This window comes from Haliotis asinina, chromosome 5, assembly GCF_037392515.1.
Source record: "Haliotis asinina isolate JCU_RB_2024 chromosome 5, JCU_Hal_asi_v2, whole genome shotgun sequence".
Taxonomy (NCBI): domain Eukaryota; kingdom Metazoa; phylum Mollusca; class Gastropoda; order Lepetellida; family Haliotidae; genus Haliotis; species Haliotis asinina.
The window spans coordinates 51,253,133-51,271,477 of record NC_090284.1 but is presented as its reverse complement, the minus strand read 5'-3'; the positions used below and the strand labels follow the sequence as shown (position 1 = coordinate 51,271,477).

At 38.5% G+C, this 18,345-nt stretch overlaps 1 protein-coding gene across 1 annotated transcript in view; it reads left to right on the top strand.

Annotated features, from left to right (window-relative positions):
* Positions 1-18,345, top strand: part of LOC137284738 (ubiquitin carboxyl-terminal hydrolase 43-like) — a 39,741-nt gene extending 21,396 nt beyond the window's left edge. Inside the window, exons 2-11 of the mRNA XM_067816668.1 lie at positions 1,629-1,946; positions 11,122-11,327; positions 12,535-12,652; positions 13,018-13,118; positions 13,460-13,540; positions 14,019-14,145; positions 14,619-14,741; positions 15,263-15,485; positions 16,035-17,231; positions 17,815-18,345. Coding sequence (XP_067672769.1) covers positions 1,629-1,946; positions 11,122-11,327; positions 12,535-12,652; positions 13,018-13,118; positions 13,460-13,540; positions 14,019-14,145; positions 14,619-14,741; positions 15,263-15,485; positions 16,035-17,231; positions 17,815-18,275 — 2,955 coding nt within the window. The 3' untranslated portion in view covers positions 18,276-18,345. The remainder of the gene's footprint in view (positions 1-1,628; positions 1,947-11,121; positions 11,328-12,534; positions 12,653-13,017; positions 13,119-13,459; positions 13,541-14,018; positions 14,146-14,618; positions 14,742-15,262; positions 15,486-16,034; positions 17,232-17,814) is intronic.

Genomic DNA, 18,345 nt, shown 5'->3' with positions numbered 1-18,345 from the left:
ATTGATCAAATTACCTTTTTCAACAATTATGTTCAGAGTCGGTATGTTTTGTTAAATATGATGTATTTTGAAAGATATGATGTTACTTTGAGAGACGCTAACCTGCTGAACCTTTTTCCATGTATCTTATGGTGACCTGGTAGTAAACTAACTTTGACATATGTTGAATCGGAATGATGGATTCGTCTATGGCTCAATACTTGTTAAGAGCTGGGTTTTAGATGAGGGAATTGGTCTGATTGTCAGTGGCAGTCGTAGACCAAGCTCAAACACATTGGTTTCGTTTTTCGGTTCCCTTAGTAATTAAGGGTCTTTGCTGAGTCTGAATGTTCCGTGGGCCATGTAATTGTTGGCTGGTAGAGTTGGGATGGGTTGTGAAGGATCATGTGATCAATGGTGTGTAGACGTAGATGCTGTAGACATGCTGATGGATGATATGGCAGCTTGAATTGGACACTGCATGGTGATGGGGAAGTTGTGCTAGTCAGCTACACTTCTGAATGAATTCCAATTCGTTAATGAAGCTATTTATAGAGATTACTTGGTACTTCTTGCAATGGTTTCATATACCAATGTACAAAATCAGTTATTGACATATTATGGTGAATGGGACTTGTTGGAATTGCAGAACAAATGAAGTGGACAAGCCTACTTTACATTTTGCTGATTGTCTGTTCAGGGTCTCAGTAACATGCTGTGGTGTAGTGAAACCCTGCCCTACATATACCAGTATCCCAGCTGCCTGGGCAATAGTGTTGCCAACATTTGTTTCTGCAGCATTGATCCAGACAAATTTAATAGAAAGGGACCATCTGAGTGTATAGGAATTCCTGAAGGGAGGTTGGGGGTGGGTTTGGACGTGGTCAAATAAGCGGAGAGTTTTAGTGATGGCTTTTGTCTCTGTACATCTAGATATTGTGATGCTGGCAGTGTTTATCATCACGTATAGATTGTTTTCAGTGTCAGAAAATAATATACTGAGGGGAAAAAGTAAGGGATCACTAGCTTGGTATCGCACAACTTGTGAAAAAATAAAGGGACACTTGTGATTTCATGTGATCCCTTATATTTTTCCCTCAGTATATCCCTGATGTCCTCAGGTTATACCTATGCTGGAAATCTGCGTAATACTTCAAACTGGAAAACTGACTTGAGTCCAGAATCTTGTGCTTGTTCACACATTGGAACAACTTAAGGCTTCATTCTATTTTGCTGTCAGTATCTGTCAGTGGTAAAATGTTAATTTGAGTTAGTTGCAAGCATGATTTTACACTGTTATTGCATGTTTGGTATCACTTAAGTTGTACACACATACGTTTCTCACCACTGCAATGTCACCCTCACTGTTTAGGCGCTGTGGTAGATCTGTGAAAAGCAAAAGGAAAGTATAAACATTCAATACTTATATGGCTCTGTACTCATTATGAACCTGAGATGTTTCTGTAACTTGTGTTTTGTATGTTTTTGTATGAATAATTGTATGTGGGCGATGTAGTAGCTGAGTAGTTTAAGTGTTTGCTCAACAACAGATTGGGTTTTGATGTATCACCACAATAGGACTTGAACATTGCTAAAGGTGTTGGAAAACTCACCCATTTATAATATTGCTTTGTTTTGTTGTTTTTCAGAATACAGCAATGCGATCAGACGAGGAGTTAGCGAATGAAGCACTGTTATCAAGTCAGGGGAGTTTTGTATCGCATCTCTTCAAGGGGCTACATCGGTCATCACTAACATGTCCCCACTGTGGGAAGCACAGCAACACGTTTGACCCTTACTTGTGTGTATCACTGCCGCTTCCACAGAAATGTCCTCGACCAGTCTTTGTGAATGTTGTGTACTCAGGACAGAAGCAGCTGAAAATAGGACTGCGTATGAATACATTTGAGTCAGTGAGAGACTTACGGCACCGGATTTCAAAGGACATACGGATACCAGCATCAGAGGTTGGTATTCTAGGATATGTATCAGGATGTGAATCCTACAGTCATTGTTTTGCTCTGTATGTTTGGTAGAGCAGCTGCTTTAATCAAATGCTACTCATCCATGATAGGGCTGTTCAGCTATCTCATCTCATTTGCACACATAAATGATTGGGCACAGTTAAGTATCTGGATGGGTAAAAGGTTGGCTCACTCTGCAGTGTGAACAATGTGGAACATGGGTACCAGTACATTGTAGCAAGTCTTTGACTGGAATATTTGGGTTTTATGCCTAACATTGGTGCCTTATGACAGTCCACAGTACTGTTAAATTAATAAGACATGGGTACATTTTTGATAGTAACAAACTAATCCATATAAATAGAAAAGGAGCCCCGGGGATACCCAAGGCTTTAGAGAGTACTTACCAGTACGGAAAATAATGTGGTTCAGGGACTGTGAGACTGGGTAAGCCTCTGCAGGTATCCCCTGCCATCAATGATGATCATAGTGCTTCTATATTGGTTAAATCTTCTGCCATCAATGATCATAGTGTATGCTGGTTGAATCTTGTGACATATACTTTCTCTACAGCCAAATGAGCTGAGCCTACACTGAATGGCTACCATTCTTCAAAGATTCCATATTGAAACAGTCTTTAACAACAAATTAAGTTGTTTTTACAAATAGTGTTGATGATGTAAAGGAAATATTTTCGAAGCAGAAACTAATGGTGAGAGACAGCTCGAGGTTTGTTAAATTGTCAGAATGACCTTGTTATGAATACCAATGATTGGAAAGAAACATTGTCTGCACAGTTAACTCTGTCTTAATGGAAGGCAGAATCGTGACAGTGGTATGGTAATAGGGCATGCTTGTCAGCCAGTTGAGATGATAAACAGTGTACGTTATGTTCTTGACCTTGTCCTCCCTGTGCTCATCCATCAAGTCTGCTTCTTTCAAGCCAGGTCAGGTGCAGAAACAATCATTACCAATCGTAAATTAGTCGCAACTGTCAATTAGTATGTTATAATTTTGTGTAAGTGTCTCACTTTGTTTTGGTTATGTAAATGGCTGCACTGTTAACATGACCATTGAAGGTGATTGCTTGGTTACACATGTGGTTTAGGGTGTAATATAGGTTAATATGTTTTGATATTAGTTGTAAATCTGACGTTTGAACTTAAAAAGGTCCTTCTTTATATACACAGAGGACAAAGTTACATTCATTTTTTTTCAAATGATCTATTGATTTTTTGTGCACTGCTGTTTGTCTAGATAATATTTTTAACATCTGAATATCTAATACTTTTTCTTTGTATCTTTTATGCGATATTCTAGTTGTGATATTCTAGTTTTGTAAGTCAGATAATTTGGAATAAGGGCATAATTTTTTTTAATGTTTCATGTAGCCACAAAATTCTGAGCATAGGTTGGTCGGGGGATAAAAACAATGAAATGAAAAACTTGATAAAGACAAAATTATCTGATTATTGTTCCATGATTCTCATTAATTGTAATTTTTATTACAGTTTCTCACATTCTTTGGCCGTGTGGCAGCGGATGATAGAATTCGGCAATAAAATTAGTTGGGTCTGTTGGGCAATGAGAAAGACAAAAAAAAAGAAATGCTGCCCTAAGTAACATTTTATATTAACTGTGATATACTCTTGTGTATGTCTGTTAAGATGAAGAATTTCTAGATGATGTATTAATGGTAATTAGAACAAATAAGTGTTTCATGTGACTTACGTTTCTGGGGTTGTATCTTCTCTTTTAAAACTGTATGCTTGTGAAGATGTTGATAGGAAACTCAGCCAGGAAAAATTCATTTAATGTTCCACAACCATATCAAACACAGTATCTGATATCAATATTGAGGTGACACATATGTTGACGTATCAAAATGTTTTTGCTGAAATTAATTTTCATTTACTGGTTGTTCTTAAACAATAACTATTCAGCCCCAACCCTACTGATACCTACAGCTCAGACAGTTCAAGTATTGTTTCTTGAATTCACCTTGGCTTGTGCTTCCTTTGTGGAGAATAACTGTAATCATATCTCAACTTCACTCAAGGTGGAGATAGTATTTGTGTGAGTCACAAGGGAAGTAATTGATAGTGTTGTCGATGGGGGTGGAGTTTGTTGGGAGGGGGGAACTTGGTATAGCTGGAAAAGGGGAGATAACTCATGTCTTGACATTACAGCCCATGACTAACTCACCATGGGTCTATGTCATCCATGAGTGTAGAGGGATTCTCAAGACATCCCTGAAGAATATGTTGTATTTTGTTGTGTTTTGTATTGGTCTTGTTGCATTTGTATCTCAAAACCCACAGTTACATCAAAAACAGACCATAATTCCATAAGTTCTTCTTAAGTTTAAAAACCAATATGTTTGAACAAGTATTGGAGATTGAATATTATGTAACTTGTTTATGTATGTATTTAGCGACTTTCTGAACAAACAATATTAGTTTTACTTCTGATGCAATCATGACAATTGTTGAATCTGAAGATTAAGTCGACGGAATATGTGCACAGTGGTTCTTTGAGCTTATTTGGACGCTGCAGTGTTTCAGAGTGTATCTTTGAGGTTTACTGTTGTGCCACTGGAGTCAGCAAGGATAAGGATAATACTGACGTCTTTCATGGTCTCAGACACTTCAGTTACATATATTTTCATTCTCTTAGACTGGAGAGCACATTTCTTTCAGTTCAGGTTTAGTTATAGCACCAAATACCATCAATTCATGAAGACTTGTTCAGTGATAGAAGGTCAGTAAGCTTGAACAGGGATACAAGCACCATGGAAGATGATGGAAGGAAAAGACCTTATCCACATGGAGGCCTACAGGCTGCTTTTAACATTTGGTGTCCTTTACATGTCAGCATCCATGTGTCATCCATGATTTTACAGATAACTTGTCACAGTAATCAACAGATATCGCATCAGTGTCTGAAAATCTTACACAGCTTAAATCCTATGTAATATTGATAACAGTATATTTCTGCAGGAAGGTCATTTGACCATGCACAGTTTCACTAGAGTCATTTGTGACAGGTATATTGCCTTTATATTTTATTTCTAAGAGATAGCGATAATTACTGAAAATATTTCTAAGCAACTTTTTGCATCACTAGGATATTTCTTCTAATGAGAAGTTCTTCTCTTGTGGCTGCCATTTAATCCTTTGTTTCAAAGTTGAGCTTTCTGTGGTATTTTCAACAGTAGGAAATTGTAGACAATGGAGATGCCATGCTGCGTGTGATTTGTTCTGTAAGGAAAAAGTATGGAAATTTAATCTGTTTGAGGCCAGGGAATGAATGCTCTCACTTGTGATCTTGTCTCGTGTGTCACTTCTATAATCAACACAGTTCTTTATAGATATAGGTTCTAACTAAGTGAAAAAATTCCATCACTGCTGTAGGCAGACTCGGTATGTTTCAAATAAGGTTGTTCAGCTTTTATTTAGTCGGTTTGTCACTTATCCCCCAATGGTTGTTGGTGTACATAACAGTGAACTCATCGAAATGTTGTCGGTGATGTCTGCCTGCCTGTAGACCTCCGTCCAGTATTTGACGTTAAGCACTTGGTATGATATAATGTTACCATCACTTCATGCAGCAGGATGGATTTGTAACTTTGAGTGTCCATATAGAAGGAATATTGCTGAGTACAACCACACTTTCACTCACTCACTCATTCACTGACTCGCTCACTCACACACTCACACACTCTGTTGACCTTGAATACCAAGGGAGGAGACCTGAAGGACACAGGGACTGCCTTGATGTAGAACGCTGTTGTGTTAGTAACATGGTAATCTCAAAATACTTCAGGCTGCATACCAAGTGTGTTTTAACTCTGTTCATTAACATAAGTTGACAGTGAGTGTTAGACTTGCTAAATTCTGTAGGGGTGGGGGGTGGGGGGTGTACCGAAATGGGATCTGCTACTTAACCTGTTGGTAGATGGCAACTCTGTTCCTGATCCTTGTGAAGCATGTGGAATGTCGAATTATTTTCTGAACAATTTTTAGATAGCAGGCAAGGCAAACAAGTATTATGAGTCCATTTTAGGAACTGTTGTATGAGTGTTGATGTCTCATGTTGATGTTGTTATCTTCTATTCAGGATTTATCTATTTATCAAATCCTTCAAAACCTGAATAAGAGTACTGATCTATCACAGTGACCTGGAAAGATGTTGACATCACAGGTGCACAGTAGATTGTGGTCTGATTTCAACTCATGACCTGCAGTAGTATACATATTAGACAAGTGCTCACTCTCTGAATATATAAAATTTTGATAGTATCCAACTAATCCATATAAATAGAAAAGGAGCCCCAGAAAGCAGAAATTCAGAGGAACCTGAGGATATCTAGCCTTCCTTTATCAAGTTCATGTAAGGCTTTAGCATGGCAGAGCGGGCTTGGCCGTAAGGAAAATAATGTGGTTTGGGGATTGTGAGACAGGCTATAAACATTTGTATTGTATTAATTAATACATTGTGTCTGGTTTAAGTGATTGTAACTAATCATGGTTGTCAAGGCAGTTAGAATTATGCTGTGTGTGTTTTAAACCCAGATGGCCTGTCATCTTTGTTTACAGCTGACACAGAACAAAAGGAAAATGTAACACCTGGTGAAGATTGTTGCTATCCATTTGGATGTCAGTCTCTGAAGGGTGTTTGGGATGGGAATTAAGACCATTTATGACATTTCTGTTTCTTTTTGTTCCTTGATTTTGACAATCCAGACTGCAATGAAAAGATGTATGACATCTCGCAACATCCACTTAACCTGAGATCATAGCTCTAAAAATATAATTAACCTCTTTGGACAATTCATGGTAATGTACCTCTGCAGTGCATTATAAGCAGTCTTTGAAACTACTTGCTTCTTTTTCAACAAGGCGGTTGAATTGAAAAAGCACATATATTTGGGTGACTGCGCATGGATTGATGTAGGAATTATCAGCTATTTTTATTTTGCTATCTATCATTGTCTTAAAAGTTACAAACCTGTTTACAGACTTCTATCTGTAGCCTAGTTCTAGTGAGATGCTCAGTCAAGCATGTCCTATGTATGCCTGGTTTGTGTTTTTTTCTTGGAGAAATCTGGGTTATGGTTTGTTTACCTGACATTCTACTGGCTTCTTGACAGATAGATGGAGCAAAACCCGTCTCTGACACATAGAATGTGAATGTGATGTTGATGTCAAACAGAAAGGCGTGTGGTAATTAAATGAAGACTTTGACTTTAAGTCTTTTGCGTAATGCCCACTGGTTGTGTGAAGTGTAATGTTTGGATTACACTGAAAAATCAAACTGATAATTCAAAGTGATTTTTATAAAGTGACAAAATATTTGATGTGAAATGGCTTAATTTTTCCACATTTTATGTTATCGATTAAAATATCCATTAGATATTATATCAAAGCAAAAACTACCTGTCTGATAATAAAACAGGTATGTTATAAGTCTTCAAAGATAATTTTTATACTCTTCCTTAAAAATTGAGGATGCATTGACAGAAAATCTCTTTGATAGCAGGCTAGAAGTTCATCTACAAAATGGAGATGTTATATGGCACACTAATAACTTAACAAGAGGTTTTGTGTAGATAAAAGGTAAATGGCCTTTAATGAAAAGCTATCTTTGGCCATTGTCTCCCGTCGGCTCTCATATTGTGTACATGCATGGCTGAAAAGGAAGAAAGTAAGCATCTTCATTGGATGGCCATTGATTTTCCACTCCCATTAGCTTTGTAGAAACCACAAAGCTATTTAGTGGACTGGGAGAAACTCCTAGGGTCGTTTGCACAGTTGTATCTGCTTATAATTCCCCATGTACTGATGATCTTATTGGATTCCAGACAGATATGCATAGTGTCTTCCTGTTTCACTAAAAAGCACTGTGGCTGTATTGAAGTAATTTCTGTAAGAACCCTCACAGCAGGAAGCATTTGTGAACTGAGAAGGCTCCTGAAGAAAGCTTATGTTCTTCAAGGGTTTATGTAAGCTTACATTTTGTACCACCGCTGTGAAGGATTGAATCCCTGGCATATGCTTATCTTACTTCAGCTATGTGCATTGGCAAATGAGCTTTTTGTTGATGTGTAAATAAATGCTTCAAATGCCTGTTTCAAATCACTTCACAGATGTATTCGAGAAATGGTTTTTTTTAAATGTTCTGCACAGTAAGTACTAGAATTGGGTGGCCTCTTATTTTGGAGAGTTTTCCAATTTTGATAGTGGAAGATGTTTTTTGTGTTGGAAAAAAAGTGAAATAATTGACTTACCACTATATGTATATGAGTGGTCAGCAACTTTAGAAACAATATTTTTTTTATAATGATTCCATATTATAATGCTGAGTTCTACTGAAAAAGATGCATAGACCTTTGGGCGATTGGGGTCAAATTAGCCTCCTGAATCGAGTCAGGAAGGCAGTATATCATTATACAATAAATGTTGTAAACAGGGCTCATCTGATTAATGTTCAGAACACCCTTAACAGTTAGGAAGCTATGGCATGTTTAAACATAGCATAGAAGGATGTTTCATAATTAAATAAATGAAGTGGTGGAAAAAGCCAATTATTCAGTGAAGATTCCCTGATCATTTGTCACATAGTTTCATGTTGTATTATTGATATCCTGAAGACAGAGAAGTGTTTTTGTATTGTTTCATAAAACCTTTCTTGCAGATCAATGCATCATATTGACAGCTGTTTACTGAAATAAGATACACTACATTGTTCCATAACAGAAGCATGATACTATTTTCATGTGACAAACAGCACAAGGCTATATATTTTTATTGAAAACTACTCCAGACTAGCTTTTCCCTTAAGATATTTAACGCCATTGTTGAACCCTAGCGGTTAATTAGTAATATCTTATTCATAAGAAAAGATAGTATTTATCTCTTGGATACAAGGTTACTGTGATGTGTCTAGAGTTAGCTGCCAACTGGAGGTATCGCCAACAATCAACTGATTGAAATTCAATGAGCATGGCCTCTTCTAATGCCTTTTCATGAATTATAGATTTCATCTTTGTAGGGAAGCTTATCTAACAGCTTCATGTTGTTCAGATGACTGATCAAGCGAAAAACCCTCTTTTGCTGGTGAATTTGTTCAGTTGGATAATAACCGAAAACCAATACTATTGTCAATATGTGGGCAGGAAGAAAATAGAAATGTAAGTGGTTACAGTTTTTTGATCAATTATAGTTAGTCATGCTCAAAGCAGATATAATGTTCTTTGTTAAAAAAAATGAAACGTAGATGGTCAGCAACAAATGTGAATGTTCATTATTTCATAAGGCCATGTTGCTGGTTATGCTTTGCTGTCCACAGTGTCAAAGGGTCAATATCTCACTCCATGGCTCAAAAAAGGTGTAGGTCAGTGAAATTACAGGTTCGGGCTAGCATACATCATGACATGTTGATCTCTACCACTTTTTGAATAATTATTATTATGATGTAAGGCTCTTTAGATATTATTCTCACTGACTATTTCACTCACTCACTCACTCACTCACTTTGGCATAAGACAACTTCAAGAAATTAGGCTGGCTTTTTTCTTGTAGTGTATTCATGCAGTATGACAGATATTTACAAACAGACAACTTGTTGCTCTAACTTTGTAGCAAGCACACAGACACACTCGATTTACACAAGTAGTTGCTGAATCCCTAGAGAAACCACCTTGCAATCAGAAAGCAAAGCAACATACTTGATGATCTAAACATAATGTCTTGGTAATGACTAGGGCAGGATGTTGGATGCAGAAAAGGGTCCTTTGTGGCCTCCAAACAGTAGATAAGTACAAACAATCTGTAGATAAGGCTGTTTATATTGATCTGGGATAGGAACCTAAGTGAGTTTGCTGCAGTGGACCATGTTGCTGATGATGGTGGTTTCATGTCCATGCTGGTTATACATCATATTGATTACGAAGGGAGAGGTGGGGGATAGGTTATGAAAGGCAGTTGAATAGGTTTAGGCAAGAAGGAGATTGGAGTTGAGGAAAATTGCTTCCATGAAGGGAAGGAAATTAACACTAGGCTAAGACCATGAATCATTTGAATTGTAGGAAAAGGGCTGGTAAGAGATGTGGTTTTCAGCGACGTATTTCATGCTACATGGGTTGAGATTGGTTCAGTTCAAGGACATTGATGTCATCCGGGGTTGTTACGAAAATGTCTAAAAAATGGTTAAAAATTTTGTGATGGTGTCAAAAACCATGAAAATGACTTAATGACATTTGTCTCTGGGCACAGTTACTTGTTTGTATGAATACAGGAAATGTCTTAATCTGCTGCTGGGGATAGGACATGTGTAAACTAGCAGATATGAGTGAGTAAGTTTCTTGCTGTTGTCAACAGCATTAAACCTGGGCCTTGTTTAACAAATCTCTTGTAGCGCTAGGACCATTGTAAGTCAGTGTTACAGTATTGGAAGTATGAATGCTTTGAGAAATGTTAAAACATATTAGACTTATGAAAGTTTTGTGAAATGGGACCATGGAATGGAAAACACTATTCTTTGGTCTTCGGGAACAGTCCATAGTAAGGGAGTCGCAGAAACTAGAACTTTCATTGTAACCACAATATACCAGTTTTAGTCGTGCAGACAGGGTATGTGCATCAGCATTGAACCTGAGGTTATCATTGCTATGTACCAGGAGAAATATTACTTGTAAATTCTGCTGTTCAAAGATTGCTTGCTGTAGCAGTTTCACATCTGGCTAGCCATTCTCAAACTGTATGTAGCCTTATGAACTTCTTAAGCCCATTCTTAACACAATGGCAATGATCAAAGTTCTCAGGGCTGTAAACATTTTGAGAATAAGGGCCCAGCATCACAGCATTTCTTGTATATCTGTAGGTGATTTCAAGTCCTGTATTTGTGTCCTGAGCTTATTAAAGCAGGGATTGGATGGCAAGGGTGTGTGTGTGTGGCTGTTGGATGATTGTTTATAACGGAGCACCAATGGAAGGGGAGTTTGCCCATGACATCAATCATAGTTTATCTTCTGTAGCCAAGATGCCATTATCTATAGACTGCATATTATTTTCTGTTTAATTGCTGATTGCAGCATAAGACAAAAAAGACATGTTCTCACTGAAATATCCACAGTCCGGTGAAAGATTACCTGTAGCGGTAACCTTGTATTTTACAGATTGTCCTATGTCAGATGTCAGAGGAGGGATTCCGCACAACGTATGGGGATGACCAGCCTCTTTCTGACATCCCAGAGACAGAAACAGTTTATGCATTTGAAACGTTGCCAGACAATGACCCCGCCAGTGCTTCCTCCCGCTATGAGACTCCCTTCATACACATCCTTCTAGTACATGTGGAGAAGTCGACCAGCCCACAAGGACTGTAAGTAACTGAATGGGTATAATATATTACCATGCCCATTGTCCACACTCCAAGTAGGATTGTTACTCAAAGACAGGTTATACTGAACTAAAGATTGAATATGTATTTTGGGTTTCATTGATGAATGAATTGAAAAACTGATTTACAATCTGTGGGAATCAGCATTTACCTTATGTTTGCTGTTTTCTTTCATGTTGGCCTTTGGCCTCTGAAGGTGATTTTACAGTGGGATATGCAGGAATTTCTATGCACAGTCATATTCAAAATGATACAATAAGCAAGTAGAAAATACCCTTCACTGTTCCTGGGATTTTCTAACTTTCTTCTTATTTTTTCAGACATCTTACTTTTTGACATGACGAGTGTGTTTGACACATCACAGACATGTGAAATACATTCATAATGGCTTGTTTTTAAGTATAAAGTTATGTTTGTATGAATGAGCAATACGTTTGCACAGTTGTTTATGGTGTGTTTGAGAGTAAACACCTAATGTATTGAAGGTCAGGAAACCTTTAACTGGAGGATATTAACTGGAAGTAGACTGCTTTGGTTGACATGGTTAAATGTTTTACATACATAGGAAATGAATGCAATAACATTTGAGCAACTAATTAAAGTGCAGCAATAATGATAAGATTGATAAAACAATTATATATGTGTAAGTCTTGCACATGTAATGGACAATGGATTCTGATGATACCTCTGTCATCACAATCATCACAGCATCATCATGCCCATGTGTCTTTTCTAGTTTTTTCTCAGATATCGCTGCACCAAATGTGCTAATTTCTACTGACTTCTTGTTGCCATATGGCAGTTATTATTTGATATGGTAATATTAATTGTAAGCACAGAAATCAAATTGAAATTTACCTGACTACTTACACTTCTGCAAATACACCTGTATGTTTACCAGAAAATGGCGAAACCTTGTCACAGGATGACTACAATTATGTCTGAAAATGATCATGTATGACAGCTTGATTTGATGGTTAAGTATGCTTTGTGTAAACTATTTTTATTCTTCCAAATGTCAGTTTTCTAAATATGTTTATGTTCTTAAAATTTGATTTCTTAAGCTATAGAAGGATGGTTCAGGTTTGACTTAAACTTTTGAAATATAACTACTGTGATCCTCCAGGAGAAATTGCATTCATAAATATATTATGGTTGATTATTATCATCCTGGTTCTTGTTATTTCAGTTTCCGCTTCTGCAGTCCATGTGTTTTGCGAGTACCACGAGATTTCACCTACAAGCGCCTCCAGAAAGAAATACTGCACTACATGGGGGATGCAGTGAAGCCAGAAGCACTCAGCCAGGTATGAGTTATCTCCCTTTGAGATAGCAGAAGCTGCATAGCAGAAAATGAGGGGATAAATGTGAATGACTAATAGTATCATTAGAGAATTAAACTTAGCAAACAATAAAATATTTCTCCTTGAAGTGAGGTGGGCGTATTGGAACAAGGTTTGTTCCAGTTATTATTTCACTTCTCAGTGGACGACTAACATTCTGTAAAATAATTTTAAGTTAGTCTACCCAAATTTCACACACTTATGATACACGTCACGATCTAAAATCTGGACTTTCTTTATCAAGGACTGGTGTAAGGGAGAAAAGTGTGGTTCAGGGAGTGTGAATCAGACTGTTTTCACTCTATATTTGTGGTTGTTGGTTCTTGCAGAAATCAGTATTATTCAACTTACAAGTCGTGGACTGTCACCCCAGCAAGGCGTACCTCCCTCTTGATGTGGAAATGCCTCTATACTCACAGGCAGTGGACAGGTCAGTAGACTTTCACAGCAGGAATATTTGCTGTATTACTTAATGTGGTATAGGGAATCATTCTGAAAGAAACAATTCAAGCCTGCTGTAATAAACAGGTCTCATGACATTACTTTACTAACAATTTCTAACTAACAATCTATCAGCTTTTATTGGCTGGGTTTGCAATACAAATTCAAACAGATTGTTTCAATATGACTTGTACTTGTGACTGTTGGTAGTGATTTTTGTCTGTAATTGTATAGTTTTACACATTTATGTATGTTTGTTACTTTCATGTCTTGGAAAATAGGATTGTTTCTGAATTCAAAATTGTCATGAAATGTTGTGATCTGTTTCAGAGTAATGACATACTATGGAGAAGACTATGGGCCTGTCCATGTCAAATTGATGGCTGAATGGGACACACAGATTAAAGAGGCGTATGTCTTGTCTTCTTCATGACAGTTTGCCATGTGATGAAATGAAGTCATGGTCACATTTTGAAGAATGAGTGTATAACCCAACTCACTCACGATTGTAAAATGATAGGCATATTAACAGCACCACTATGACTGAAAATGTTGAAGAGTCATTTGTGAAATTAGCCAGCTGAAAAGAGTGTTTTATTTTTGAAAATATGTATCATTCACCTTGATAGTGTGGTTATGACAAAACAACACCAGGCTAAATTGCAGCAGTTGTTCTTGTCAGCCAGTTGTGCTCAGTATCTGTTGTTGATTTTTAAACATTCCTTTGGATTTATTCTTAATATTGCGTCTTCAGCATGTAGTTGAATGGCCACATGTGTGCCTGATTTGGTAGTGTTACCTGGGGAATGTTGCTGGTTGAAATGAGTAAAAGTGTTAACTTTGAGGGACAGCTGTTCAGACTTTTGCAGCTCTTGGTTGTGCCTTGCAGGTTTGTTGTAGACGATGATGATAACATTGATGAACACACATCAGTCCACCACCTCCGTATCTCACAGCACCTAAGTCCGACAGCATCACTAGATGAGTGCTTCAAACTCTACACACAGGAGGAGAAGGTGCGTCAGTTAAACATGCAAAACATTGGCTTGTGAAGATACAGTGTCGGCTAGCTAAGATCAAGGATAGAATATATGTTCTAATTGTATGTGACATTTCTTCTTCAACTTGTCCTGAGTGACTTCTAAAATGGCTACTATGTAGGGATGCTGCTCGCATTATTGACCACTGATGTGTACCTCGTGTGTTACCAAGCTCAAAGCCTTGACACAAACGAATGTCACCTTGCTAATAAGATCAGCCTGTGAGGTGGAATCCAAGATGGTCATTACTACACTGCTGATCTTGCCAAAGTAGACATTCCTCATACATAATGTTGACACACAAATGTGGGTGTGAACCAAAGTGCTGCATCTCATGTCAGTCTTAATCGAATCTAAGAACAGAATATATGTGATAACATTGCTTTGGAAAATTCATACACTGAATTAAGCATTCTAGACTGTGATGATGAAAGACCGTTTAATTTCAGTTGAGTGGTGACGACGCCTGGCTTTGTCCACACTGTAAGAAGCAGCAACAGGGCACCATCAAAACACTTGGTCTGTGGTCATTGCCGGATGTCCTAGTTATACACCTTAAGAGGTTCAAACAGGTGAGCTGTCAAGATGACCAGAAGTTAGTGAAGGAATCATAATTTTCATGTGTCGAGCTAACAAAGTGGGTTAATACCAAATACAGTAGTCAAGGGGAATTGCAATACACTTGAAGGGTGGCATTCAGCGAAGACTTCTTAAAAAAATCTTGATTCTGATAGGTCAGTCAAAGGTTTTTCATCACAAAATACACCTCTGATTGACAGAGCTGGTTTTATCACATTCAGAACACAAACTACATATTACAAATTCAAACATTCAGATACACATTGCTTCTCATTAAACAGTGTATTGGTCTCAAGTCTGCATCTTTCAAGCAGACATTAAGCCATCAACTGGAAATAAGTACAGTTATATGTTTCAGTGTACAGAATGGAAACCCCTACAATATTCCAAGTAGGTGTGTTGCATGTTCAGGGCAGAAACATGTTTATCTGCCACAGCTCACAGAGTGTTGGCCTGTGGAAGATTGTTTGTATCAGCTTGTGGCTTATTGAAGTGTTTTGTGTGATGTTTCTAGGTGGGCATGAGAAGGAACAAGCTGAACACCTTGGTGAACTTCCCTGTTGGTGACCTGAACATGACTGAACATGTGGTCCAGAGGGACGATATGCAGAATGGTCACCCAGGACACAAACTGACCAGTGGAAAGGACAGTACAGTAGGCAGGGATGATGACATGCTGTATGATCTGTTTGCTGTATGTAATCACTATGGCAACATGAATGGCGGCCATTACACAGGTATGGGCATGTACCAAAGAAGATTGTCCATTATCTGTTGGACAGAATCTACCAAGCGTGATTTACAGCTTGATTTATTATGCTTTATGTACAGTTTCACTTTTATGTTAATTCTTGCAGTTGCGATGAATTTGAAAATTTCTGCCATTACTATTGCTTTTATATAAAGAGAAGACGATGGGTAGCTGAGTGGTTAAAGTGTTTGCTTGCCACATTGAAGACCCAGGTTCTATTCTCCAAATGGGTACAAATGTTTGAAGCCCATTTCTGGTGTCTGGAATTAATATTGCTAAAAGCAGCCTAAAACTAAACTCATTCACCCACTTTTCTCTAAGCGTGGGATGTTTTGTGTACTGTTGAATAAGCTTCTGTGCCCTGTTGTGTGGGAATAACCATTCTCCAGCACTGTTACTGTATGCAGTATTATGTTTCCCATACTAAGGTGCAGTTTGTATTACTCCATTAATTTGTTTGATAAAACTTGCCATATCACTGTCCAAATTGTAAAACACTATTCATTTATTCCCGCCCTCCTTTGTTTATTTGCAGCATTTTGTAAGAACCCTATCGATGGTCAGTGGCATGAGTATGACGACACAAGGGTGAAGGACATTCCCCAGTCACAAGTAACATCCAAAGCAGCCTACCTGCTCTTTTACCAACGACGCAGTCTCTCCAAGTGTTGCAATCAGAACTTACACACTGGCAAACACTGGATCTTCCGTTTGTACGCCAACAACAACAACAACAATAACAATAACCATGTTCCTCCCAGCCCTTCCAGTCCTACCAGTGCAAAGTCGGTACACTTCGACACCTCCTCACCCCAGCAGATCCCACGCCACTCTCAACCCATGACGCCAAACACACTGAGACGGGAAATGGGAGAACATCCCATAAAACCTATCTTGCGACCTCTCACACCTCAACCTCCACGAAGGCAGAACTACAGTCCACAGGAAGTAGATTATTATGACCACAGTCCAACATCACGAGGAAGGGAGGTAACTCAGGAGTTCCGTGTGCGAGCTCCACTTGTTCGGCAACATTCTGAACCTGAGGCTCATAAAGGGATGGGTGCATGTTTCAGTATAAACCGGAATTCTGGACATAGTGGTGATGCGTACGGTGTCAAATCTCCTCAGTTGGCTGAAAAGCACAGCCATTCCTCGAACCTTCTGAACGGACATGACCACGAGAGTGGTACATTCAGGAGGAGCCACAGATCACAAGAAAGGACAAGGCATAATGTCTGCCACAATGCCAACAGCCACCGCCCTCTACGCCCTCCAACAGACTCATATTCTTCACGTGATTCCACAGACAGTCCAAATCATCCTTCCCATATAACAAGTGACAGTTCTTCCCACCCTGTGAGAGCAGTGAATGGTTCAGGGTACCTATCCTCGCCCAATGAAAGCCCAAGCCATTCATCAAGAGCTTCATCAGACCTTAGGCAACGACCCAGCTCCAGTGAAGGTCCTGTGGTGGTCTCCCATACGACCCAAGACAAGATGTCAGTCATGGTGGCAGAGTCGAAACAGATTGTGCCTCCAAGTCCTGTTATGGCTGCTCCATTGCCCAGTGGATCAAGAGCCCTGGTGGAGAGGAGAATGTTGGAGGAGAGGAGATTATCTGAAGAAAGGAGAATAAATGAAGAGAGGAGAGTGTCTGAGGAAAAAAGGCTATCGGAGGAGAGGACCCTTGTGCATCGAGATATTAACACCATTGACACTAGGACATCAGGTATGTCAGACCTGGTTTCAGACATGTAGTTGCTGTTTCATTTGAATTAGCAATGTAGAGCTCACTTCTTATATCCTTTGTTGCTGAGTTTGAAGAGTGATATCTTTGTATTGCTTGTCACGAAACTTTAAATCACAGGTTCTTTGCAAAAGTGTTTCCGTGATGCTCATGTTTATATATGATTTAGTGGTTGATGTATGAAATCTAATGTTGTGTGCATAAATGATCAAAACAAGATACTTTTGTAATTTGTAAATTTCCTCCTATCCATAAATTTGTAAGTCTCTTTTATACATCTCAGGAATATTTAATCAAACGTGTGGCAGTGTTATATTTACCATGCATATATAAAAAGAAATATGTATTTAGAAACACTCTAGACTTCACCTGTATACTCTTGTCAACTATATATATTGTATCTTGTATATGGGCCCTTGGCCTTGTTACAAATAAACTCCTTTGACTTGACTTTGATTACTGTTACAAAGGATAAAAATCTGACTTTATTTGAATATTATTTTTTATTGTTACAATTTTACCTGTTAGAAATCATTTGAATCACATCTTGAAATTATGTTCAAAGGTTCTGCACGGAATTCTGAAGACAGAGACATTCCTGAGAAGTTTGCTACAATTGGTCGTGACATTCAGATGAGAATTGATGCTCTCATGGATCAAACACGCAACACACAACGCCCCTTGGCAGACAATAACATGAACACATATTCCAGACCGCCCCGACCCCACACTGTGCAGCGGCGGCAGATGGATGGCTACGCGATGGAGCCACGTGATCGGGACAACATGTCAATCTCTAGTCTCAGTCAGAGGCAGAGTCGCAGTCGCTCAAATATTGATGCAAGAGACAATATGTCAGTGAAAAGCTTTGGGGACCAAGTTTACAATGGTTACGGCCGAAGAGATTCCAGTCGAGGACCAGTGCGGTATCGACCACACATACACAAAGGAAACATGCATGCACAGATGCAGGCAAGACGCAGTATTGAAGTGCCAGCACCTTGTTTGAAAGAATCCTCTGTATAATGAACGTGTATAGTGACACACTTACCCTTGGTGAAGTCACAAATCGTTGTTGAGAATTTCTGTGCTTATT